The sequence below is a fragment of the Notolepis coatsorum genome, assembly GCF_963971535.1.
Source record: "Notolepis coatsorum genome assembly, chromosome: 1".
NCBI lineage: Eukaryota > Metazoa > Chordata > Actinopteri > Aulopiformes > Paralepididae > Notolepis > Notolepis coatsorum.
Genome location: NC_140165.1, coordinates 104,952,435 through 104,978,171, shown reverse-complemented (window position 1 = coordinate 104,978,171; position 25,737 = coordinate 104,952,435). Strand labels below are relative to the sequence as shown.

At 43.6% G+C, this 25,737-nt stretch overlaps 1 protein-coding gene across 1 annotated transcript in view; it reads right to left on the bottom strand.

Annotated features, from left to right (window-relative positions):
* The window catches only part of LOC311235308 (coronin-2A-like), a gene marked incomplete at both ends in the record, with an annotated part of 99,645 nt that overhangs the window by 52,550 nt on the left and 21,358 nt on the right, over nt 1-25,737 (bottom strand). The window contains 2 exons of the mRNA XM_084322731.1: nt 954-1,103; nt 17,924-18,040. Of these exons, the coding sequence (XP_084178857.1) occupies nt 954-1,103; nt 17,924-18,040 (267 nt within the window). The remainder of the gene's footprint in view (nt 1-953; nt 1,104-17,923; nt 18,041-25,737) is intronic.

The following is a 25,737-nucleotide window of genomic DNA, read 5'->3' as shown; positions in this document are numbered from 1 at the left end:
TAGAGCATGGCGATAGAACGCCAGGTAGTTTGCAGGCTGTTAGACCCGGAAATAGGCGCAGAACTTGCTGTCCCACGATTGGTGCACATGTCACATGACCTGGCCAATCAGAGCGCAAAACTCGCACGCGGAAACAAACATTTGTTGTCGAAAGTATTCACGCGACCAGGACAGGTCCTCGCTGATGTTGAACCCGAGGCACCTGAAGCTGCTGACGCTCTCCCCCCTGGGACTTCCTGTAGTCCACGATGAGCTCCTTCGTTTCGCTGACGTTGAGGTGGAGGTTGTTATCCTGGCACCATGTTGCCAGTGCACTCACTACTTCCTCTCTATACTTTGACTCGTCATTGCCAATGATCAGGCCAATGACTGTCGTGTCGTCAGCAAACTTGATGGTGGTGTTGGAGCTCTGTGTGGCCACACAGTCATGTGTGAACAGGGAGTACAGGAGGGAGCTGAGTGGGCACGTGATGCAAGGCTTCTATCCTCCCTATAACCGGCCAGTGGGGGGCATATGCGAGCAACGTTCAAGACAGGGGAGGGGAGAATTGGCACAGCGAGTAATTGGGATGGGAGAAAAATAGAAAAAGAGGAGACAAAGTGTCCATCCTCACAGCCTGGGGTCTGCCTGTCAGGAAATCCTGGATCCAGCTGCAATGGGCTGGGTTGAGTTCTAGGTCCCTGAGTTTGATGTTGAGTTTGGAGGGCACAATGGTGTTGAATGCTGAGCTGAATGCTGAGCTGTAGTCTCCTCTCTGTGCATTCAGTAGAAAACGATTCACATTTCCCATAATGTTGGCATGTTCCTTTCATGACCTTACATTGGTGTTATTTTTCGTGTCTACCAGCACCAGATGACAAGCATCATGCTGGCATGTAGCCCCGCCTCTACACAAGTATATGTGGGAATAGGCCCGTATCCCCAGGGAAAGCTTAAACATCTTTGGTCTAACCTTATAGTCATAGGCGGAGCTAAGCAGGAGGTCCTCAGCGGTTGGATGCCACTCAATAAGCCCCACCCTCCTGGAGTGACCAATCAGAGTCTTCCTAGCCAAGGTGAGGTTCTGCTGGACACCGCAGACAGGAATGTCCCAGATCTTTACCTATGCACACGCACGCACTCACACACACACACACGCACGCACGCACACGCACGCACGCACGCACACGCACACACACACACACACACACACACACACACACACACACACACACACACACACACACACACACACACACACACACACACACACACACACACACACACACACACACACACACACACACACACACACACATACATTAACATGTCATATTCACAAGATATTCTGTTTACAAATGCCAAATACCCCCAGCGCCTCCTCCTCTCCCCACTACCTGTCACCCTCCTCCCACTCACCCTCCTCATCCCCTTCAACCACAGGATGAACAAATTAGTGAATATTGGTCTCAAACTTACGCCATACTCATATTATAGCTAGCCCCCAGAGTGCCATAAAAGCACTTCCAAGAAGTATAATGATACATATAGATACAATCCTTGGGCCTACCTGAGGTCTGTACTGCTCAAGCCCTCTAACCTGCTGGGATGCCTCCCAAAACCGGTGACAAGGTGGTACCTGAAAAGGCTGCTGATAAACCACTGCCCAAGAAACTACTACGATCTAATCAACCTTGGTCGGAGAGTGTGGGTGAGTCGGGTGGTGTCGTGGAGGTGGATGCAGCACTGTTGGAATCAATCAACGCTAGACTAACCAAGTTGGATATCCTTGACTCATTACAACATGACATCCGTGAGTTGAAAACCAGCTTGGAGTTTAGTCAAAAGCAGATTGAGGACTTGATGAAGGAAAATGCCTTCCTTAAGGGTGTGGTGAAGGAGGTACAGCAATCTGCTGTCTCTCTCACCTTGGAGAAGAAGCATATGAAAGAGACCTTACTGGGAATACAGTGCAGAGAGATGAGGGACAACTTGATTTTCTCTGGTATCAGTGAGGACAAAGCTGAGGATAAAACTGAGCCGGAAAAAATTGTAAGAGACTTTATGTCAAAAAAACTCAAACTGTCCCCTGAGGTGGTTAGGGACATAACCTTCTCAAGGGTTCACAGACTGGGCCGACCTGTTGAAGGAAAAAACAGACCAATTATAGCTCGGTTTGAGCACTACAAGCATAAGGAGTTGGTGAAGAGCCGTGGTAAGGAGTTGAAGGGGTCCTCTCTGTGGTTAAATGACCACTTTCCTGTGGAGATCAATGACAGGAGAAAACAACTGCTTCCTATCATGAGGTAAAACAGGGCCCTGAATCACAGAGTGGCTTTGTCAGTCGATAAACTGTACATAAATGGACAACTGTATAGAGACTCAAAGGTGACCCCCTGGCTGTTTTAGATGGAGGATGTTGTGTTTTCATTTCATTTTTGTTTTTGTTTTCTATAAATTTCTATGACTACATCCAATACTGATATACCCTGCATTAAGTTAGGCCTTCACAAGGGCCTGGTTTTAGCCCATGTGGATGTATGTGGAGATGATGTGGATTTGACACAGTGGATTCTTGAACATGAAAAAATGAAACTCAAAACATTTGAATACACTGAGCACAATCTACAGGATATAGAAAATGATATTGACCCAGACAATAATATATTCTTCAACATCAACGACAACTGCTGCTACTATACTGAAGATCAGTACAACAGGACAATTAAGACAGTTAACAAACTATCAATAATTCACTTCAATTCAAGAAGTCTGTACGCAAACTTTAACAGCATTAAGGAATACTTAAACCAGTTTACACAACCATTTAACATAATTGCCATTTCAGAAACTTGGATGAACGAGGAAAAGGGAATGGATTTTGAAATGGTCGGATATGAACTCAACTATATGAACAGAAAAAATAAGAGTGGTGGAGGAGTGGCTGTGTATGTGGATAATAACTTGAATTATAAGATTGTAGAAAAAATGACAAATGTGATTGATAATTTATTAGAATGTATAACAATAGAAATATGTGTAGAAAAAAAGAAAAATATAATTGTGAGCTGTATATATAGAGCACCAGGTTCGAATATTGAAGTTTTCAAGGACTGGATGGAAGAAATGTATATAAACAATAATCAAAAGGCCAGTTTCATCTGTGGGGATTTTAACATTGATCTTTTAAATCCAAACAAACATAAAATGACTGAGGAATTCATCAACACATTGTATAGTTTGAGCCTTTATCCAAAAATCACAAGACCCAGCCGAATCACATCCCATTGTGCCACTCTGATAGACAATATATTTACGAACATTATAGAAAACAATACAGTGAGTGGATTACTAATAAATGACATCAGCGACCATTTACCAGTTTTTACAGTTTATGACAACAACTACACAGAAAACAAGCAGGACAATAAACTACAATTTAAACGAGTAAGGACTGAAGAATCAATGAACGCTTTCAAAAATGATTTGCTACTACAAAATTGGGAGATAGTATATAAAGAGGATGACACTGATAAAGCATATGAAACATTCTTATCTATATTTAACTTACTATATCACAAACATTGTCCAATAAAAGAATATAGCAGTAAACATAAACACTCAGACAGCCCATGGATCACAAGGGGATTACAGAATGCATGTAAAAAGAAAAATACACTATATAGAGAATTTATAAAACATAGAACTAAAGAGGCAGAAAATAAATATAAGAAATATAAAAACAAGTTGACTAATATTATGAGAAGATGTAAGAAGGATCATTATAGTAGAATATTAGATAACAACAAATATAATATTAAAGGTGTTTGGAAGATATTAAATGGTATTATCAGGAATGGATCAAGACAAATAAACTATCCTCAGTATTTTATGGAAGAGGATCAAACTATTAGCAATATGGATGATGTGGTTAACAACTTTAATAAATTTTTTGTAAATATTGGACCAGAATTAGCGGGAAAAATCCCAGATCCAGTGACTCCTGAAGACATAAAAGACAATTACATTGAAAGAAATCCTAGTTCAATGTTTCTGGAAGCGGTAGATGAAAATGAAATTATAGAAACTACTAATAAATGTAAAAACAAGACATCTACAGACAGTAATGAAATAGATATGAAAATAGTAAAAAATGTCATTATTGGGATTTCAAAACCACTCACGCACATCTGCAATTTATCATTCAAAACTGGTCGATTTCCGAATAAAATGAAAATAGCAAAAGTCATACCTCTGTTCAAGACTGGAGATAAACACCACTTCACAAATTATAGGCCTGTTTCTCTACTTCCTCAGTTTTCAAAAATATTAGAAAAACTCTTCAACAACAGATTAGATAAATTCATTGATAAACATAATTTACTCACCGATAGCCAGTATGGATTCAGAACACACCGGTCAACATCACTAGCGTTAATAGAACTCATTGAAAAAAATCACAAATTCCATAGATAAAAAAAAACATGTAGCTGGAGTATTCATTGACCTAAAAAAAGCATTTGATACTATTAATCATGATATATTAATCAGGAAATTGGAGAGATATGGGATCAGGGGGGTAGTATTGGACTGGGTAAGAAGCTATCTAAATAAAAGACAACAATTTGTGACAATGAGAGATTATAAATCTGAATGTTTGGACATTGCTTGTGGTGTCCCCCAGGGGTCAGTGTTGGGTCCAAAACTGTTCATCTTGTACATTAACGAGATATGTAAAGTATCCAATATATTTAAATGTATTTTATTTGCGGATGACACTAATCTTTTTTTTTCTGGTGAGAATGTCCAGCAGCTTTTAGAGGTCATCACATCTGAAATGAAGAAATTGAAGGAATGGTTTGATAGAAACAAATTATCATTGAACTTGAGCAAAACTAAAATTATGTTGTTTGGAAACTGTAGATTGGATACTCAGGTACAAGTTAAAATAAATGATGTGATTATTGAAAGAGTTTATGAAAATAAATTCCTAGGTGTAATAATAGACCATGAAATCTGTTGGAAACCTCACATAAAACATGTCCAATCTAAACTCTCACGAAGCATTTCAGTCATGAGTAAAGTAAAGCACTTCCTGGATAGAAAATCACTCTACATTCTCTACTGTTCACTAGTTTTACCATATTTAAATTACTGTGCTGAAGTCTGGGGAAACAATTATAAGTCTACACTACAACCACTTTTTATACTCCAAAAAAGGGCCATAAGGATAGTTCACATTGCAGGTTATCGTGATCACACTAACATATTGTTTCTGGAGTCAAAGACATTGAAGTTAAATGATCTTGTGGAATTTAAAACGGCACAATTAATGTATAAAGCAAAAAGTCATGCACTTCCAAGAAACATTCAAGAATTGTTCTTTGATAGGGAGGGGGGTTATAATCTGAGGGGAGAACACAATTTAAAGGTGCTAAACGTACGCACTAACATGAGAAAACACTGCATCTCAATATGTGGAGTGAAACTGTGGAACAGTCTTAATGTGGTGTTAAAGCAATGTCCAAACATGAGACAATTCAAACTGATGTATAAGGAAATTATGTTCACAAGGTACAGGGATGAAGAAGGGAATTGATATTCACAGGTGTTTACATTTTTATTTTGTTTCTATTTTATTTTATTTTATACATATATAGTTTTTGTTTTTTGTTTTGCATATATATATATATATATATATTTTTTTTTCTTTTCTTTTCTTTTCTTTTTTATGTTTAAAATAGTACACTCATTTGAGTAGTGGAAAAGGGGTAGGATTAAATAAGTGTATACTTCTTCCTACTCCTTTTCGAACATGCAGATTGAGTTGTTTTTCTTTTTTGTTATTGTTTGTTGTATTCATTGCATGTTCGAAATAAAGACTTCAAATCAAATCAAATCAAATCATAAATGGGGATATGAATATTCATATTAATACAAATAATGACCCCAAAGCTATTATCAACCTACTGGACAGCTTTGAGTTAATACAACTCAGTAATCAAAGTACGTATATCTGACCATTACTGTGTATTTCTTTTTATACAATTTGTATTTTTTTTCTATTTTCCACATATAACAAGACACAATACAGTAATAATAATAATAATAATAATAATAATAATAATAATAATAATAATAATAATAATAATAATAATAATAATAATAATAATAATAATAATAATAATAATAATAATAATACAAAAGACATCACAGGACATTACTTCAATCATAATAATAACAACAATTACATCAAATTAAATCAATAAAACAGTATAGTATAAATAATATTAAAAAGAAAAGGAGAAAGAAAATGAAATTGTGTATATATATACATCCATACAATTAGGCAAAGCTCAGCAGCTCAGAACATCATAGGAGAGGGGAGCATCGAACTTATAAAGTTTACTCTCTGGGTAGTATTTTCATTTTGATAATTGATGCTAGGGCTTGTAGCGAGTTGGGGAGGCTCGACAATCTATTGAGATCCTGAAGCATTATGTTGCACGTGCCTGTATAATTGTGTCTAACAGTCTGATTCAGGGTGGGAACAATTTTGATGCCAAGGTATTTGAAATGTTCAACTATGGGGATGTCCGCCGGGAGGTCCACAGCTCTAGCCAACTCATTAAGGGGTAGGCATGCAGATTTGGGCCAGTTGATTTTGAAGCCTGATAGTTCACCAAATTCGTCAATTATCTTAAGTAAGTTTGTGGTCAACTTGGAGGGGTCCTGCATAAATATCAGTAAATTCTCTGCATAAAGAGCAATTTTGTGAGGGGTATCTTTGATTGTTATAGGGATAATTTCCTCTGTTCGTCTTATAAATTGAACTAGTGGTTCCAGGGATAGTGCGAAAAGCCAGGGACTCAAAGGACAACCCTTTCTAGAAGACCTCGAGACTGAGACGAGGGGGGAGCAGATCTTGCCAGTCATTATCATTGCTGATGGAGTGGCGTAGAGTACTTTAATCATATGAATATATTCCTTTCCCAGTCCCATAGCCTCCAGTACCGCCCATAGGTATGACCATTCCAGTCTATCGAAGGCCTTCATGGCATCCATGGTGTTTTATTATCCTTACTAGTGTCGATTAACAATCTTCTAAGGTGATCCGTAACTAAGCGTCTCCAAATAAAGCCGGTTTGGTCACAGTGTACTAGCTAATATTTTGAGGCTACGACAGTCGTTTGGGTCCTTGTCCTTCTTAACCTCTTCCACCCGTGCGGTTCTCTCTAGACTGTATGACATAATGTTTTTTTTTTGTCAACTTTTTCTCCCCATTTTTAAATTTTTCTCCCTTCCCCAATTTTGTATTGTCCAATTCTACCCTCCCCTGTCTCGAGCGTTGTTAGGCCATGCCTCCCACAAGCCGGCTGCAATGTGGACGAAGCCTGCATCACATGTCCCCTCCGGTACACGAGGAGGCAGCCGTCGCATCTTTTCACCTGCACAGCGCAATCTCTCAGCGGCGAGGGTCTGCGTGGGAGGGACACGCCGCCCCCGTCGCTTCCTGATTCTACTGCGCAGGAGCACCAACCGACCTGTAGAAGTCGCTGTCCACAACGTCCGATCCCCACCCACCAGCTTCCCACCCCCTAATACTGCCAATTGTATTAGTATGAACGACCAGCCAAGCTGGTAGCAACGCCGAGAGCTGGGCTCGAACCCAGCATCTCCTGCGTTGGTGGCGAGAGCCTTGCCCACTGCAACACCTAGCCGCCCTGACTGTATGACATAATGTTAGTTTTTTCCCCCAAATGTATCCAACAGTAAACATCCTAACCATATCACAACAGCAGTCATAGTGTATATTTTCAGCAATACGTTTGTTTACCAATAGGTTAAAGTGTTATTAATGAGATTTTGAAATGTGATCATATTTAAAGCCCTAGCCATATTTTCTGAAAATCCGCCTAGAAATACATACCTAAGTAAATGGAAGATTGTTCCACTTCTACAAAGTATATTTGCATGTTCTCGGTATCTAGGGACATCTATGGATCTCATGGAATGTATTCCCAGTGTCAGAAATATTGTGTCTGTTACTAGTGTGAGGGCTGGAAAGGACTGCATGCTGCCCAACGAGGGGGCGTGCCGCTTTTCTGCTTCACGCACCTGAGAGGAGTTTGCAATCAGCTCGGATGAGAGTACAAGTATTGCAGACTCCCTTCCACTCCTGGCCGGGTCATCTTGTTACCACCATCTACTGCCGCGTCTCCGGCGTGAGACGTCGTGCCACCTACATCCTACCACCTGCTGCCGCGTCCCCTGTGTGAGATGTCGGCGGCGTTTTCCTGCTCCTGTGAAGATTCCCTGTGTCCTACTGCCACGTCCCCTGTGTGAGATGTCGGCGGCGTTTTCCTGCTCCTGTGGAGGTTCCCTGTGTCCTGCTGCCGCATCCCCTGCGTGAGATGTCGGCGGCGTCCTCCCGCTCCTGTGGAGATTCCCTGTGCCGTATACTCCTGTGTCTCCTGTGTGAGACGTTGCATCGCTCCCCACCGTCCCATGGATGTTTTCCCTGGGCGCTCGCTCTCTTTCCTGGGATCCGTGTTTTTGAATTGCCCGTTCAGCAGTTGCCCCCTGGTGAGTCCTTCACTGATGGCACTCCGAACCGTGACATTATTACGTTGACTGTTTTTGCCTTGAGAGGACTCGTTTTTCTTCACGTACATTTTTTCCTTAAAGGAACAGTGCTGCATTTTTGTTGTTCATTATTCCTGGACTCTAGTGAAATTTACCCAACAGTGTTGCCTTTTTCTGTTGTTTAATAAATACGCCCTTGGTTTTGGCTAACTCTGAATACCTGTCTGTGTCGTGCAATTGGGGTCGCATTACAAACCATAACAGTATGACCCGGCCAGTCGACGACCCCAGCCGGCACAGACAGTGTATGAGAGAGCCCCTGCAGCTTGCCAGGCCTCTACTACCAGCATGGCCCAGGCAGCTAACATTGTCCCTCTGCTAGCCCCACTAGACGTGTAGCTTTCCCAGCTAGCATGGCCTCCACTTTATGTGTAGCTTCCCCACAGCTAGGACTGTCCTTTCAGCTAGCTTGTTCTCCTCTGCTAGTCCAGCCGTCTGCTAGCTTAGCCCCTGCAGCTAACCGGCTTCCTCAGCTAGTCCAGCCTGTCTGCTAGCTTAGCCCCTGCAGCTAACCGGCTTCCTCAGCTAGTCCAGCCGTCTGCTAGCTTAGCCCCTGCAGCTAACCCCATGTGTTCTCATGCTAGTTCAGCCCTGTCTGCTAGCCTAGCTCCGGCAGCTAGCGCAGCCTCTATGCTAATGTAGCGTTACAGCTAGCATAGGCCCTGTAGCTAGCAATGCCCAGATAGCTACCCTGTTCCCCACTGCTAGGACTGCCCCTTCAGCTAGCAAGGTCAGTTTCCCTGGTGCCTCTCTAAATTGTTTTTTCCAGCGTTCCCGCCCCTGCGGGCCTGGCTGGTCGCCGGGTGGCTCCCGTGGAGGGGTGGTACTGTGAGGGCTGGAAAGGACTAAATGCTGCCCAACGAGGGGGCGTGCCGCTTTTCTGCTTCACGCACCTGAGAGGAATTTGCAATCAGCTCGGATGAGAGTACAAGTATTGCAGACTCCCTTCCACTCCTGGCCGGGTCATCTTGTTACCACCATCTACTGCTGCGTCTCCGGCGTGAGGTGTCGGCGGCGTTTTCCTGCTCCTGTGAAGATTCCCTGTGTCCTACTGCCGCGCAGTGATGTACCTGAACACGTTCAATGAACGATCGTTCATGAACGCGTTCGTATTTTGGGCGAACGTGAACTGAACGTACTGATTATCCGCTAAATGAAGGTTATTGAGAACACATTCATTATCAGCGCTGTATAACGGCGTTCAAACGTGCGTTCATTCTCAGCACTATTATAACGGCGTTCAAAGGTGTGCCAGATTTCATATGCATTTCAGCCGAAAACCCAGTTAAAACACACCGTAAACAGGCTACAAAAGTTGGCGGAAAACCACCCGATCTGGCAACGCGCCTGTCACCCCCTGGCTACGTCATCAGACTCATCACAACAAACAGACCAGACCGGAACAGCTCTGCGAGCAGAAGCCGAGCAGCAGGTCGAGAGCAGCACTCGCTCAGAGTCAGACCCTACCTCTAGTCAAGTCAAGTCAAGTCAAGAGTTTTATTTGTCACGGCATACAAGTATACAATGAAATGCGGGTGGTCTTGCCCGCGACAATGTGCAATACAGTGGTACAACATATAATAGAATCCAATAAAAAAACAACATTGTGCAACAAACAGGTAACAGGTAACATGGTGTGACATCTCGGTATCTGTACATAGTTATTTACAGAGCATATAGGACATGCTAGGTAGCTTTAGTAGTGCAATACACTGTTCCTGTTGTTATACTAATTTAAAGTGGCCTTTCCTCTTGGCCATAAGTGTGCGTGTGTGCGGCATGAGTGTGTGCCCGCTCGTGTTAAAGTGTTAAAGTGGCTGCTAGTGTGTGAGCGTGCACAGCGTGCGTGTCGTGTGTGTGCTCATGTGTGCTTGTGTGTGGATAGTTCAGTGTTCTGTGGCACTCAATGTTCATTGTTCAAGGCTCTGATGGCCTGGGGGAAGAAGCTGAGCCTAAGCCTCTCCGTCCTAGTAGCTGGGGTTCGCAGGCGTCTGCCTGACCTCAGCAGCTGGAACAGGCTGTTATTGGGGTGGTGGGGGTCTTTCATTATCCTGCAGGCTCTGGATTTGCACCTCTTGTTGTATAGAGCCTGCAGGGGAGGTAGCGCAATACCCGTGGTACGCTCGGCTGAGCGCACCACTCTCTGTAGGGCCTTCTTGTCCTGTGCCGTGCTGTTTCCATACCAGGCAGTGATGTTTCCGGTCAAGATGCTCTCTACAGCTCCTGAGTAGAAGGACTGGAGTATCTTCCCCGATACTCTGAACTTCCTTAACTGTCTCAGGTGGTAGAGGCGCTGCTTCGCTTTCTTTACTACTGTGTCTATGTGTGTTGACCATGTCAGATCCTCTGAGATGTGGACCCCCAGGTACTTAAAGCTGCTCACCCTGTCCACGGTAGCCCCGTTAATCATCAGTGGTGTGTGTGTCTCCTGCTGTCCTCTCCTATAATCCATGATCAGCTCCTTGGTTTTACCAATGTTCAGGAGCAGGCTGTTGTCCTGGCACCAACGTTCCAGTACCTCAACCTCCTCCCGGTAGGCCTTTGGGTCGTTGTCCGAGATCAGCCCCACCACCACCGTGTCGTCTGCGAACTTCACTATGGAGTTGGAGCTGAACTTGGCCACACAATCGTGTGTGTAGAGTGAGTACAGCAGGGGGCTTAGAACACAGCCCTGGGGGGACCCGATGCTCAGGGTGATGGTGTTGGAGGTCTGACCCCCCACCCTGACCGCCTGGGGTCTTTCACTCAGAAAGTCCAGTACCCAGGCGCTCAGGGCGGAGCTCAGACCCAGCTCGATCAGCTTGTCCACCAGTCTGGTGGGGACTATGGTGTTGAACGCTGAGCTGTAGTCAATGAACAACAGTCTCACATAGCCCCCCTTCTGACGGTCAAGGTGGGAGAGAGTGCTGTGCAGTACCTGGGAGACCGCGTCGTCAGTGGACCTGTTTGTCCTGTATGCAAATTGCACAGGGTCCATATCACTGGGGAGGGAGGCACAAATGTGGTCCTTGACCAGCCTCTCGAAACATTTCATGACCACAGAGGTGAGTGCCACCGGTCTGTAGTCATTTGGACATGTTGGGGAGGGTTTCTTCGGTACAGGGATGATGGTAGACATCTTGAAGCAGGCAGGGACCACTGACTCCGCCAGGGATTGATTAAATATGGCGGTGAACACCGGGGCAAGCTGGTTGGCACAGGACTTAAGTATGCGTCCTGTTATACCATCTGGGCCAGCAGCCTTCCTGGTGTTCACCTGCATAAACATTCTTCTCACACTGTGTTCCGACAACGAGAGAGCGTCCCCGCCCCCCCGCGGTTGCCCCCCCCCCTCCACAACAGCCGGCGCGCCAGTGACGTCACTAGCCGGCGAGCCAGCAGCGCCACTGTCTACACCAAACCGAGCGTAGAAGGAGTTGAGTTTGTCCGCGAGAGAGGCGTCGTCGCTCCCCATTGAGGGGGCGCTGACTTTGTAGTCAGTTATTGTCTTCAGTCCCTGCCATAATCCTCTTGTGTCGTTTTGTGCCATTTGTGTCTCCAGTTTATCAGCATATGTCCTCTTAGCAAGTTTAACAGCCTTGCGCAGAGTGTAGACTGAAGCCTTGTACTCTTCCATGTTTCCTGACTCTCTGCCCCGGTTATAAGCCGTGGTGCGAGAGTTCAGGGCTGCTCTAATAGTGCTGTCCACCCACGGTTTCTGGTTTGGGAAAACCCGCACCATTTTCGTGGGCACAATACTATCAGCGAGTGTTGATATGTAGCTCACAACGGTATCAGCGTACTCGCTGACGTCACTGGCGCTGCCTTGAAACATATCCCAGTCCGTGTCTGCGAGCGCATCCTGGAGCGTGGCCTCTGATTCGTCAGACCACTTTTTTGTCTCACCTGACACGACGGTGTCACGTGATCTTTGTTTGTATAGACGTCGGCGATTGAGCATTTAAAAGAGTTTAACGTTAAAGTCAGTACTGACTCAGACGGAAACGATCTAACGTTTGTCTGTAAACTTTGTCCACCCGGTTTGAAGAAGCAAGTCCGCACATCGATGACGTCGACAGCAAACCTTAAAGTTTAAACGGCACATTGAGAATAAGCAAACGTCCTGTTTTTGTTTTCATAATAAAGATAATTCAAGCAAAGTTTTTCCTCATGTTTTTGAAAATATACTGTAGAGATGAAAGCTGCAGCTGCTACTAGTGTGGACTGAATGGGCGACAGCAAAGCATTATGGAAATTGATTGATTGATTGAAAACTTTATTAACAGATTGCAGAATGGGTACAATACAGTACAGCTCAATACACACAATTGTTAAGAGGATGCAGACCAGAGAAAGACTTTTGTCTTGTTTACATCAGGGTCCCCCATTTTCAATTCATCAGGACATATATGACAAATGAAAAATGCAAGTGCCAGTATTCCAATTGCTGTCTGTGGTTCAATCATTTTTTACAAATAATAGCTCGCAGCCAGCAACGTATTGAAAAAAGAACTATAAAAATAAAATAAAAAAGAACTATAAACTATAAATTAGTTCTTTTTTGAAACCATGAACTTTAGTTCAATTTTTTTTATTATGAACTATGAACTGAACTAGTTCATTTAAAAAATTGTGAACTGTGAACTGAACTAGTTCATGTAGAAAGTGAACTTTCCCAACACTGCTGCCGCGTCCCCTGTGTGAGATGTCGGCGGCGTTTTCCTGCTCCTGTGGAGGTTCCCTGTGTCCTGCTGCCGCGTCCCCTGTGTGAGATGTCGGTGGCGTCCTCCCGCTCCTGTGGAGATTCCCTGTGCCGTATACTCCTGTGTCTCCTGTGTGAGACGTTGCATCGCTCCCCACCGTCCCATGGATGTTTTCCCTGGGCGCTCGCTCTCTTTCCTGGGATCCGTGTTTTTTAATTGCCCGTTCGGCAGTTGCCCCCTGGTGAGTCCTTCACTGACGGCACTCCGAACCGTGACATTATTACGTTGACTGTTTTTGCCTTGAGAGGACTAGTTTTTCCTCACGTCAATTTTTTCCTTAAAGGAACAGTGCTGCATTTTTTGTTGTTCATGATTCCTTTGGACTCTAGTGAAATGTACCCTTAAAGGAACAGTGTTGCCTTTTTCTGTTGTTTAATAAATATGCCCTTGGTTTTGGCTAACTCTGAATACTTGTCTGTGTCGAGCAATTGGGGTCGCATTACAAACCATAACAACTAGGCTTGAGTAAATTGTGATGAAACAAAGGAGAATATAAATTATGATTTTTCTTTGCATCTTTGACAGTGAATAACACCATGCGGGTACTAGATGAGATGAAAAGTTCTCAAATATCTGAACCACCTAGCCCGACTGCTCTTTAAACTGCATGGTTGAAAATCTCAACAACACCTTATCATTTACACTGGATGCTGTCGCTCCATTGAAGGTCAAAAGGTCAACTGACAAAATCTCCCAATGGTTAAACAATAGCAGTGTTGGTCAGACTAAGATAATCTGTAGAGCTTCTGAACGAAAATGGAGGAAAACTACACTCACAGTTCACTGCAATATATATAAAGAAGCCATGACTACTATAACAAAGAAATACTGATGGCAAGAAAGGACTACTTTCTAATCTAATAATTATCACAGTACAGAATGCTGGAAATTCTAGAATATTATTCTCCACCATTGACCAGCTACTCACCACTGTCCCCACCCGCTACAGTCCTCTAGTCCAGTGGTTCTCAACTGGTCTAGCCTCGGGACCCAACATTGTCCTTAGTCATTAAGTCGCGACCCAAATTTTTGAACGACTATGATTTATTTCAAAATTTGTTTTTGCAGTAATACACAATCTTTCATGCACTGTTAAAAACAACACAAAAAGTGTAACAAAAGTGCAACTAGGGCTAAAAACCCAACGAAATAAAATAATAATAATAAATAATTATGCTTCTTAGCAGACTTTGTAGCTTAACATAACAGACCTACAGTAAGTTTGGGGGAACTAATGGGATAACTGGGGTTGCAACAAAAGTGCAACTAGGGCTAAAAACACAATGAAATTAAATAATAATAATAATAATAATAATAATAATAATAATAATAATAATAATAATAATAATAATAATAATAATAATAATAATAATAATAATAATAATAATAATAATAATAATAATAATAATAATAATAATAATAATAATAATAATAATAATAATAATAATAATAATAATAATAATAATAATAATAATAATAATAATAATAATAATAATAATAATAATAATAATAATAATAATAATAATAATAATAATAATAATAATAAATAATTATGCTTCTTAGCAGACTTCTTAGCTTAACATCCCAGGGAACTAATGGGATAACTGGGGATGTTGTTTGCTCCTGACAAGAGTCTCAAAGTATGGGGTGATGGTAGACAAAGCAACTCTGAGGTCATGCTCAATGTCCAATCTGTACCTCTGCTCTGCTTTGTCTTCAGCTGGACCAGAGCTGAGAAGCCACTTTCACAAAGATAGCTAGTGCAAAAAAATATATTTTTTTACACACACATCCACGACCCACTCAAAATGGCCCCACGACCCACTTTTGGGTCGCGACCCACCAGTTGAGAAACACTGCTCTAGTCTACATCGAAATGTGAAGTAATTGCATTATTCCTCAATAACTAAATACCATGAATCAGAGCTATAATTACTCCTGATGCAAACACAGAAAATCTGTGAACCCTGCAAAAAAAAAATGAGAAACAGAAGAGAGCTGACCTCTAGTGAACTGCAGACAGAGGAGATCAGACCTCTAGTGAACTGCAGACAGAGGAGATCAGACCTCTAGTGAACTGCAGACAGAGGAGATCAGACCTCTAGTGAACTGCAGACAGAGGAGATCAGTCCTCTAGTGAACTACAGACAGAGGAGATCAGACCTCTAGTGAACTGCAGACAGAGGAGATCAGACCTCTAGTGAACTACAGACAGAGGAGATCAGACCTCTAGTGCAGGGGTTCCCAAACTTTTCAGGCCGGGACCCAGAAAATAAGGCGTCAGAGAGCTGCGGCCCAATGCACATCGTCAGGCTTTTTTTTCTTTTTTTTTTGCCAGGCGACCGATTTTTTAAGCCAAATATCACTTCAATCCTATTAAGTTAGTTCAAGTTAGTTATTCATTTATATGTGCTATTTATGAGAGGGCTAACTTGTTGCAAAATAATAATGATAATAATAATAGCCTCATTAAAATACTATTGTTGCTTCGGTTGTTTTCAGCGTTTTATGTGCATAATCTGTTATTTAGTTTGAAATATTCGTTGAAATAAGTAGATTTTTCGTTTTTGTTTATTTATTAAGTTAATATAAAACCATATAGTCACATTTTAGAATACAATAGAATAGAATTTTAGAATACAACTAGAAACACTGTCCTGGCCTGCTTCTAAGTTCAGTGGCATGAAAATCATCTCGCGGCCCTTCCGTGGCTGCTCGCGGCCCACCTTTGGGTCGCGACCCCGACTTTGGGAACCACTGCTCTAGTGAACTGCAGACAGAGGAGATCAGACCTCTAGTGAACTACAGACAGAGGAGATCAGTCCTTAACTGCAGACAGAGGAGATCAGACCTCTAGTGAACTGCAGACAGAGGAGATCAGTCCTCTAGTGAACTACAGACACAGAGGAGATCAGACCTCTAGTGAACTACAGACAGAGGAGATCAGACCTCTAGTGAACTGCAGACAGAGGAGATCAGTCCTCTAGTGAACTACAGACAGATGAGATCAGTCCACTAGTGAACTACAGACAGAGGAGATCAGTCCTCTAGTGAACTACAGACACAGAGGAGATCAGACCTCTAGTGAACTACAGACAGAGGAGATCAGACCTCTAGTGAACTACAGACAGAGGAGATCAGTCCTCTAGTGAACTACAGACAGAGGAGATCAGACCTCTAGTGAACTACAGACAGAGGAGATCAGTCCTCTAGTGAACTGCAGACAGAGGAGATCAGACCTCTAGTGAACTGCAGACAGAGGAGATCAGACCTCTAGTGAACTGCAGACAGAGGAGATCAGACCTCTAGTGAACTGCAGACAGAGGAGATCAGACCTCTAGTGAACTGCAGACAGAGGAGATCAGTCCTCTAGTGAACTGCAGACAGAGGAGATCAGTCCTCTAGTGAACTGCAGACAGAGGAGATCAGACCTCTAGTGAACTACAGACAGAGGAGATCAGTCCTCTAGTGAACTACAGACACAGAGGAGATCAGACCTCTAGTGAACTACAGACAGAGGAGATCAGACCTCTAGTGAACTACAGACAGAGGAGATCAGTCCTCTAGTGAACTACAGACAGAGGAGATCAGACCTCTAGTGAACTACAGACAGAGGAGATCAGTCCTCTAGTGAACTACAGACAGAGGAGATCAGTCCTCTAGTGAACTGCAGACAGAGGAGATCAGTCCTCTAGTGAACTACAGACAGAGGAGATCAGACCTCTAGTGAACTGCAGACAGAGGAGATCAGACCTCTAGTGAACTGCAGACAGAGGAGATCAGTCCTCTAGTGAACTGCAGACAGAGGAGATCAGTCCTCTAGTGAACTACAGACACAGAGGAGATCAGACCTCTAGTGAACTGCAGACAGAGGAGATCAGACCTCTAGTGAACTACAGACAGAGGAGATCAGTCCTCTAGTGAACTACAGTCAGAGGAGATCAGACCTCTAGTGAACTGCAGACAGAGGAGATCAGTCCTCTAGTGAACTACAGACACAGAGGAGATCAGACCTCTAGTGAACTGCATACACTATTTCCCCAATGTTCCTCCAGTTGGTTCTACTACAGTTGAGAACAGTTGAGAAAACAGTGTATGCAGTTCACTAGAGGCCTGCCCTCCTCTGTGTCACAGTAGTTAGAATAGAATAGAAGTACTTTATTAATCCAGAGGGAAATTCAGCACCACAGATCGCTCACAATAAACATTTAGGTAGTCAAAAGTCTAAAATAAGAATAAGAATACACAGTCAGATATATACATTCTAAAATATGTATATACATTCTAAAATATACAGTGAAATGTACAGTAAAATGGAAAATGGAAAACATTTTAAATAAATGTACAGGAGGATAGTTCACTAGAAGTCTGCTTTCCTCTGAGTGTGGCGTCGTCTGACAGAGTTTATCTGGGGGCAGAGCTCTCGAGATACAGAACACGTTGGTACTATTTTTTATATCCGATTATCTCCAGAATGGTAGGATTCTGGTAAAAAAAAAAATCTGTGAAATGCCCCCTTTTTAAAAGGGCGCGTGAAGGAGCGGCTGGTACTCACGGTGCAGTCCTCGGAGCAGGAAGCGATGCAGTGGTCGTCAAACGGGTTCCACTTGACATCCAGAACTCTGCCGCGGTGGCCACAAACCCTCGGCTGCTGAGGGTCCACTCTGCCTGTCTGAGAGACGGGACGCTTTAACCACAGACAGCATCACGCAGGGAGATGGTAACAGGGCTGCGTTTATATAACAGCTTTTATCCAACTTACAACTTAATGCTTCTCATAAGCCTCATTATACTAATGAGATGGATCACTGTGGTTGTTTAACCAGAGACAGTCTACATAATGAGGAGATGGATCACTGTGGTAGTTTAACCAGAGACAGTCTATATAATGAGGAGATGGATCACTGTGGTTGTTTAACCAGAGACAGTCTATATAATGAGGAGATGGATCACTGTGGTAGTTTAACCAGAGACAGTCTACATAATGAGACGGATCACTGTGGTTGTTTAACCAGAGACAGTCTATATACGTAATAAGGAGATGGATCACTGTGGTAGTTTAACCAGAGACAGTTTATATAATGAGGAGATGGATCACTGTGGTAGTTTAACCAGAGACAGTCTACATAATGAGACGGATCACTGTGGTTGTTTAACCAGAGACAGTCTATATACGTAATAAGGAGATGGATCACTGTGGTAGTTTAACCAGAGACAGTCTATATAATAAGGAGATGGATCAGTGTGGTAGTTTAACCAGAGACCATCTATATAATAATGAGATGGATCACTATGGTAGTTTAACCAGAGACAGTCTATATAATAAGGAGATGGATAACTGTGGTAGTTTAACCAGATACAGTCTATATAATGAGGAGATGGATCACTGTGGTAGTTTAACCAGAGACAGTCTATATAATAAGGCGAAGATGGATCACTGTAGTTATTTAACCAGAGACAGTCTACATAATGAGATGGATCACTGTGGTAGTTTAACCAGAGACAGTCTACATAATGAGACGGATCACTGTGTTAGTTTAACCAGAGACAGTCTATATACATAATAAGGAGATGGATCACTGTGTTAGTTTAATAATACATAATAAGGAGATGGATCACTGTGTTAGTTTAACCAGAGACAGTCTATATACATAATAAGGAGATGAATCACTGTGGTAGTTTAACCAGAGACAGTCTATATAATGAGGAAATGGATCACTGTGGTTGTTTAACCAGAGACAGTCTATATAATGAGGAGATGGATCACTGTGGTAGTTTAACCAGAGACAGTCTACATAATGAGACGGATCACTGTGGTAGTTTAACCAGAGACCATCTATATAATGAGGAGATGGATCACTGTGGTTGTTTAACCAGAGACCATCTATATCAGGGGTCAGCAAGCATTTTCATTGGCACGCAGCACCCATTGACATTTTTTTTATTTTTATTTTTTACTTCACTTTTAATATTTTGATATATATATTTTAATATATTTTTGTAAGTCGACTCTGTTGCACACCCCTATGACATGTCAAATCACCTCTTGAACAGCCATTGGCTACACTTTTTTTTATTTAGTTTGATTGAGGGGGGGGGGGGGGGGGGGGTAATCACACCGCGGTTGCGTTCTGCATAGTTGTAGATGTCATGATGGCAACCCCGCTAGCTAAGAAAGCTAAGGTAAATGCGCTTTATGTGTGCTTTATGTTAGGAAAATGTTCTTAACACTTTCAGTGCCAGCAGGGGGCGCACGATTTAGTGCTTGAGTGCCACCACCCACTTCAATGATAGCGTTAAAACGCCTAATCTATGTTTTAAATTATGGCTATGTGTCCAATCTGCCCGTCGCTTACCAATGACTTGTTTGCAGTCAACATTGTCGAAACGGATTGTTTTTTTATCTGTTCATTTTCGTTTTATAGCATTTTGAAAAGCCCTCGTTTTCAAGGGAAATATAAAGATTCCGTGATAATCGCCCTTTACTGGAATATTCTATTTATGAATCATTTTCAAATAAATGCTAGATTATCGATAGTATATGTGTACGTATGCACGCTATATAGGCGATCTGAAAAATCGATTCTCTTATTTCCTGATCGCTCGCACAGCCACACAGCCACACACACACACACATGGTGGAAAAGCGTATATCTCCGTGAAAACAGGTCTGATTTTCCTAAGACTGGTCAAATAGATTCCTTACCTGAGATCAGATGTTATCCAAAAAGATTATTCCAATTCCTGATCGCCATTCCAAATATCGATCGCTTTTATTGATCCAATGCTACATACTGTACATATGTATTCCACGCTGTTATGAGGGTCCACAATGAATCCGATCGGCTCGGGTTACATGCCTGAGAAGTAAAATGTGGATTCCGGATTTTTCTTTTCTCATCCATTTTCATTGAGTCCATTCCAAAAGGGTGCATTACCATCTGGGAGACGATAGGGGGCGGTTTTTTCACATCTGAGCTCCTACAGGGGCTGCATACCAACGGGAGACTCGGTTGATGAAATATGAATTCAGATCGCTAATACAAAAATTAAACGCTAATTAACGTCGTGGGCATTCAGGCATTGGGCTGATAAAACGTGATATGACGTCATGGGCACTGAAAGTGTTAATGAGGTTATGGCTACAGTGGCAACGATTGTTAACTTCATAGTTAACTGCTCGAGGAAATACAAAGCTTGCATACAAAGATGTCCCGCTCTACTCTACTGTTAGGTGGCTACGCTGTGGAAAAGTTTGTCGGCTGCTTTGATAAAGAAAGGCCAAGACTACCCGGCCAGAACTCAAGGACGAGAAGTGAAGTGGGTTGTGAAACTGTTGTTTCTCATGGATATTACGCAACACGTCAACGAGCTCAATCTCCAACTGCAAGGTGCAGGGCAGACTGTTTTGGACATGTTTCGTAGTTCATAAGACGATTTGGGTACAAAGCAAAACAGGGATCACATCACACTGACTGGTATGGAAGCTGTTTATTTTCCTACACATGGGTTTGCATGTGAACATGAACGTGAATGGGCTCTACGCATATATAGCGCATACGCGCATATATGTGGCATGTTCATGCATGCGCACATGTATGCACTTACCTGGGATTGATGTGTTTTTAGAGACTGAGAAACAACCTTATTTTATTGGAGATCTGTCCATAAAGACTCGAACTCTCTCCCTGTGTGTGTGTGTGTGTGTGTGTGTGTGTGTGTGTGTGTGTGTGTGTGTGTGTGTGTGTGTGTGTGTGTGTGTGTGTGTGTGTGTGTGTGTGTGTGTGTGTGTGTGTGTGTGTGTGTGTGTGTGTGTGTGTGTGTGTGTGTGTGTGTGTGTGTGTGTGTGTGTGTGTGTGTGTGTGTGTGTGTATCAAGTCAAGTCAAGTCAAGAGTTTTAATTGTCACGGCATACAAGTATACAATGAAATGCGGGTGGTCTTGCCCGCGACGATGTGCAATACAGTGGTACAACATATAATAGAATCCAATAAAAAAAACAGTGGTACAACATATAATAGAATCCAATAAAAAAACAACATTGTGCAATAAACAGGTAACAGGTAACATGGTGTGACATCTCGGTATCTGTACATAGTATTTACAGAGCATATAGGACATGCTAGGTAGCTTTAGTAGTGCAATACACTGTTCCTGTTGTTATACTAATTTAAAGTGGCCTTTCCTCTTGGCCATAAGTGTGCGTGTGTGCGGCGTGAGTGTGTGCCCGCTCGTGTTAAAGTGGCTGCTAGTGTGTGAGCGTGCACAGCGTGCGTGTCGTGTGTGTGCTCGTGTGTGCTTGTGTGTGGATAGTTCAGTGTTCTGTGGCACTCAATGTTCATTGTTCAAGGCTCTGATGGCCTGGGGGAAGAAACTGAGCCTAAGCCTCTCTGTCCTAGTAGCTGGGGTTCGCAGGCGTCTGCCTGACATCAGCAGCTGGAACAGGCTGTTATTGGGGTGGTGGGGGTCTTTCATTATTCTGCAGGCTCTGGATTTGCACCTCTTGTTGTATAGAACCTGCAGGGGAGGTAGCGCAATACCCGTGGTACGCTCGGCTGAGCGCACCACTCTCTGTAGGGCCTTCTTGTCCTGTGCCGTGCTGTTTCCATACCAGGCAGTGATGTTTCCGGTCAAGATGCTCTCTACAGCTCCTGAGTAGAAGGACTGGAGTATCTTCCCCGATACTCTGAACTTCCTTAACTGTCTCAGGTGGTAGAGGCGCTGCTTCGCTTTCTTTACTACTGTGTCTGTGTGTGTGTGTGTGTGTGTGTGTGTGTGAGGGTGTGCGTATGCAAGTGTCGGGCTAGGGGAGCCATCCACCTTGTATGTATGTGGTGCTGAACTTTGCGCACGATTGCTTGGTAACGTGAGCTACGTCATGTCTGATTGATTGAAAACGTTATTAACAGATTGCAGAATGGGTACAATACAGTACGGCTGCTCGACATTAGTCTGGTAACGTGAGTGCTGTCATGTTAACGTTAGCCGCCTCAGTTAAACCTTGCGACACCTCGTTAGATGAGGCTTGCGAATCCCCCTCGCTCAAAATAAAAATGAATAGGCAAATGCGAGTGAAATGGTCATCTCATGTATGTATGTAGCTGTTTGTCTCCATCGCTTTGTTTCCCCCAATTCAGATTTAGGGTTATGTATCTCGAGGCTGGAGCCAGCATGTCCTCTTTTTTGGAAATCAAAATATGGTCACCCTAGGATACAACCATAATAATAATATGGTTAATAATAATATAATATTAATGTAAAAATTATCATTAAAAAGACCTGATTATGAGATAAAATGTGTCTTTAAAATGCATGTAGCCTATATGGATGGAATATTGTTGATATGGCACACTAGTTAACAAGAACATTTCAAACTGGCACTTCATGTCAAATAGGACCCCTGATCTATATAATGAGGAGATGGATCAATATGGTAGTTTAACCAGAGACCATCTATATAATGAGGAGATGGATCACTGTAGTTGTTTAACCAGAGACAGTCTATATAATGAGGAGATGGATCACTGTGGTTGTTTACCAGAGACCATATAATGAGGAGATGGATAGTCAAGTCAAGTCAAGTCAAGTCAAGAGTTTTATTTGTCACGGCATACAAGTATACAATGAAATGCGGGGGGTCTTGCCCGCAACGATTGTGCATAATACAATAGTAATATATAATAAGAATCCAATAGAACGACATTGTGCAATAAAACTAGTACACAAAGTAGGGCATATCGGTATATGTACATGAGTTATTTACAGAGCATGGTAGGACATGCTAGGTCCTGTGGTAATGCAATACACTGTTAGCTATGGATGAGGCACTGGGTCTTTATGTACACTGCTATACAATGCTATATTATACAATCTCAAGTTATACTATACTATTCTTAAAGTGACCTTTCCTTTTGTAAAGTGACCATAAGTGTGAGCGTGTGCAACATGAGTGTGTGTGTGCTCATGTTAAAGTGGCTGCTAGTGTGTGAGCGTGTACAGTGTGTGTTGTGTGTGTGCTCATGTGTGCTTGTGTGTGGAGAGTTCAGTGTTCAAGGCTCTGATGGCCTGGGGGAAGAAGCTGAGCCAAAGTCTCTCTGTCCTAGTTGCTGGTGTTCGCAGGCGTTTGCCTGACCGCAGCAGCTTGAACAGGTTGTTGTTGGGGTGGTGAGGGTCTTTCATTATTCTGCAGGCTCTGGATTTGCACCTCTTGTTGTATAGGACCTGCAGGGGTGGTAGTGCAATACCCATGGTACGCTCGGCTGAGCGCACCACTCTCTGTAGGGCCTTCTTGTCCTGTGCCGTGCTGTTTCCATACCAGGCAGTGATGTTTCCAGTCAAGATGCTCTCTACAGCTCCGGAGTAGAAGGACTGGAGTATCTTCCCAGATACTCTGAACTTCCTGTCTCAGGTGGTAGAGGCGCTGCTTCACCTTTTTTACGACTGAGTCTATGTGTGTTGTCCATGTCAGATCCTCTGAGATGTGGACCCCCAGGTACTTGAAGCTGCTCACCCTGTCCACGGTAGCCCCGTTTATCCTCAGTGGTGTGTGTGTCCCCTGCTGTCTCCTCCTAAAATCCACGATCAGCTCCTTGGTTTTACAAATGTTCAGGAGCAGGCTGTTGTCCTGGCACCAGTGTTCCAGTACCTCAACCTCCTCCCGGTAGGCCTTCTCGTCGTTGTCCGAGATCAGCCCCACCACCACTGTGTCGTCCGCAAACTTCACTATGGAGTTGGAGCTGAACTTGGCCACACAGTCATGTGTGTATAGTGAGTACAGCAGGGGGCTCAGAACACAGCCCTGGGGGGACCCGATGCTCAGGGTGATGGTGTTGGAGGTCTGACCCCCCACCCTGACCGCCTGGGGCCTTTCACTCAGAAAGTCCAGTATCCAAGGCGGTTAGGTGGTCGAGCGGAGATTGCGTTCGTCACCAGCCCCGGAGCTGTGAGCTCGATTCGCCTGTTCGAATCCAGCTCACAGCTCCGGGGTTGTCACCAGCTTGGCTGGCCGTCTGCACTGATACAATTGGCTGTATCAGAGGGTGGGAGAAGCTGGCGGGGTGGGTCCGGGTCGTTGTAAACAGCGACTCCTACAGTTCGGTCGGGGCGCCTGCTAAGCGCGGATTGGACGTGAGGGGGATAGTGTGGTCCTCCCACACGCTACGCCCTCTCAATGAGAATCCGCGCTGCCAGGTGAAAAGAAGCGGTGATTGGCTGGACGTGTGTCGGAGGAAACACGTGGTAGCCTCCACTCTCCCAGATGATCTGACTGTGGGGGGTAAGTGCGCAGCGATCAGGAAGGGACTGGGAATTGGCATACGACTAACATTGGGAGGGGAGAAAATCGGAGGAAGATGGAGGGGGAAAAAGACCAATAAAATAAAAAAAAAAAGAAAGTCCAGTATCCAGGCGCTCAGAGCGGAGCTCAGACCCAGCTCGATCAGCTTGTCCACCAGTGTGGTGGGGACTATGGTGTTGAACGCTGAGCTGTAGTCAATGAACAACAGTCTCACATAGCCCCCCTTCTGGCAGTCTAGGTGAGAGAGGGTGCTGTGCAGTACTTGGGAGACCTCGTAGTGGTGACCGGAGTGCCGGATGTCCCGCGATGATGTCGGGGAGTTCGCGACCCTCTCTGCGCCACCCCCTATCTCCCTGTCTCTGGCTGTCCCTGAGCAACGACCGGAGTGTTGAATGTCCCGTGACTAAGACGGGGAGGACGTGACCCTCTTTGCGCCGCCCCTGTGCCTCAAATAGATCCGCTATCAACTCTATCTTTAATCTTTCAAAATGTTCAGTTGCTATCGCTATTAGCTCTATCTTTAATCTTTCAAAATGTACAGTTGCTATTGCATGCACTCATCTGTGTTTCACCACACACATGAGTGCATGCTTACCAACTGTCCGTCTGCAACACTACTATCACCAACATCTAAGAAGGGAGATCCCCCCTTGAATGGCCCTTCTAAGGTTTCTCTCCTCCACACTGCCTGTGGAGCTTTTTTCCCTATTGTTAGGTTTTAGTGAGTTTTTCCTTACCTTCGCGTGGGGTATGTCTGGGAGTGCTTGCATTCTTTCATTTATTTGCATTCATCTAAAAATGTTTGGACCTTATGGTGTTCTTGTTCTGTTCTTGACTTATTGTTATGTTTTCTTCTTGACTTGTTTAAAGAAGACCTGTACGGCCCATGGGGACATTAACGTGTGTTGTCGGGCCCTATAAATAAATTTGATTTGATTTGATCATCAGTGGACCTGTTTGGCCTGTATGCAAATTGCATAGGGTCCATATCACTGGGGAGGGAGGCACAAATGTGATCCTTGACCAGCCTCTCAAAACATTTTATGGCCACAGAGGTGAGTGCCACCGGTCTG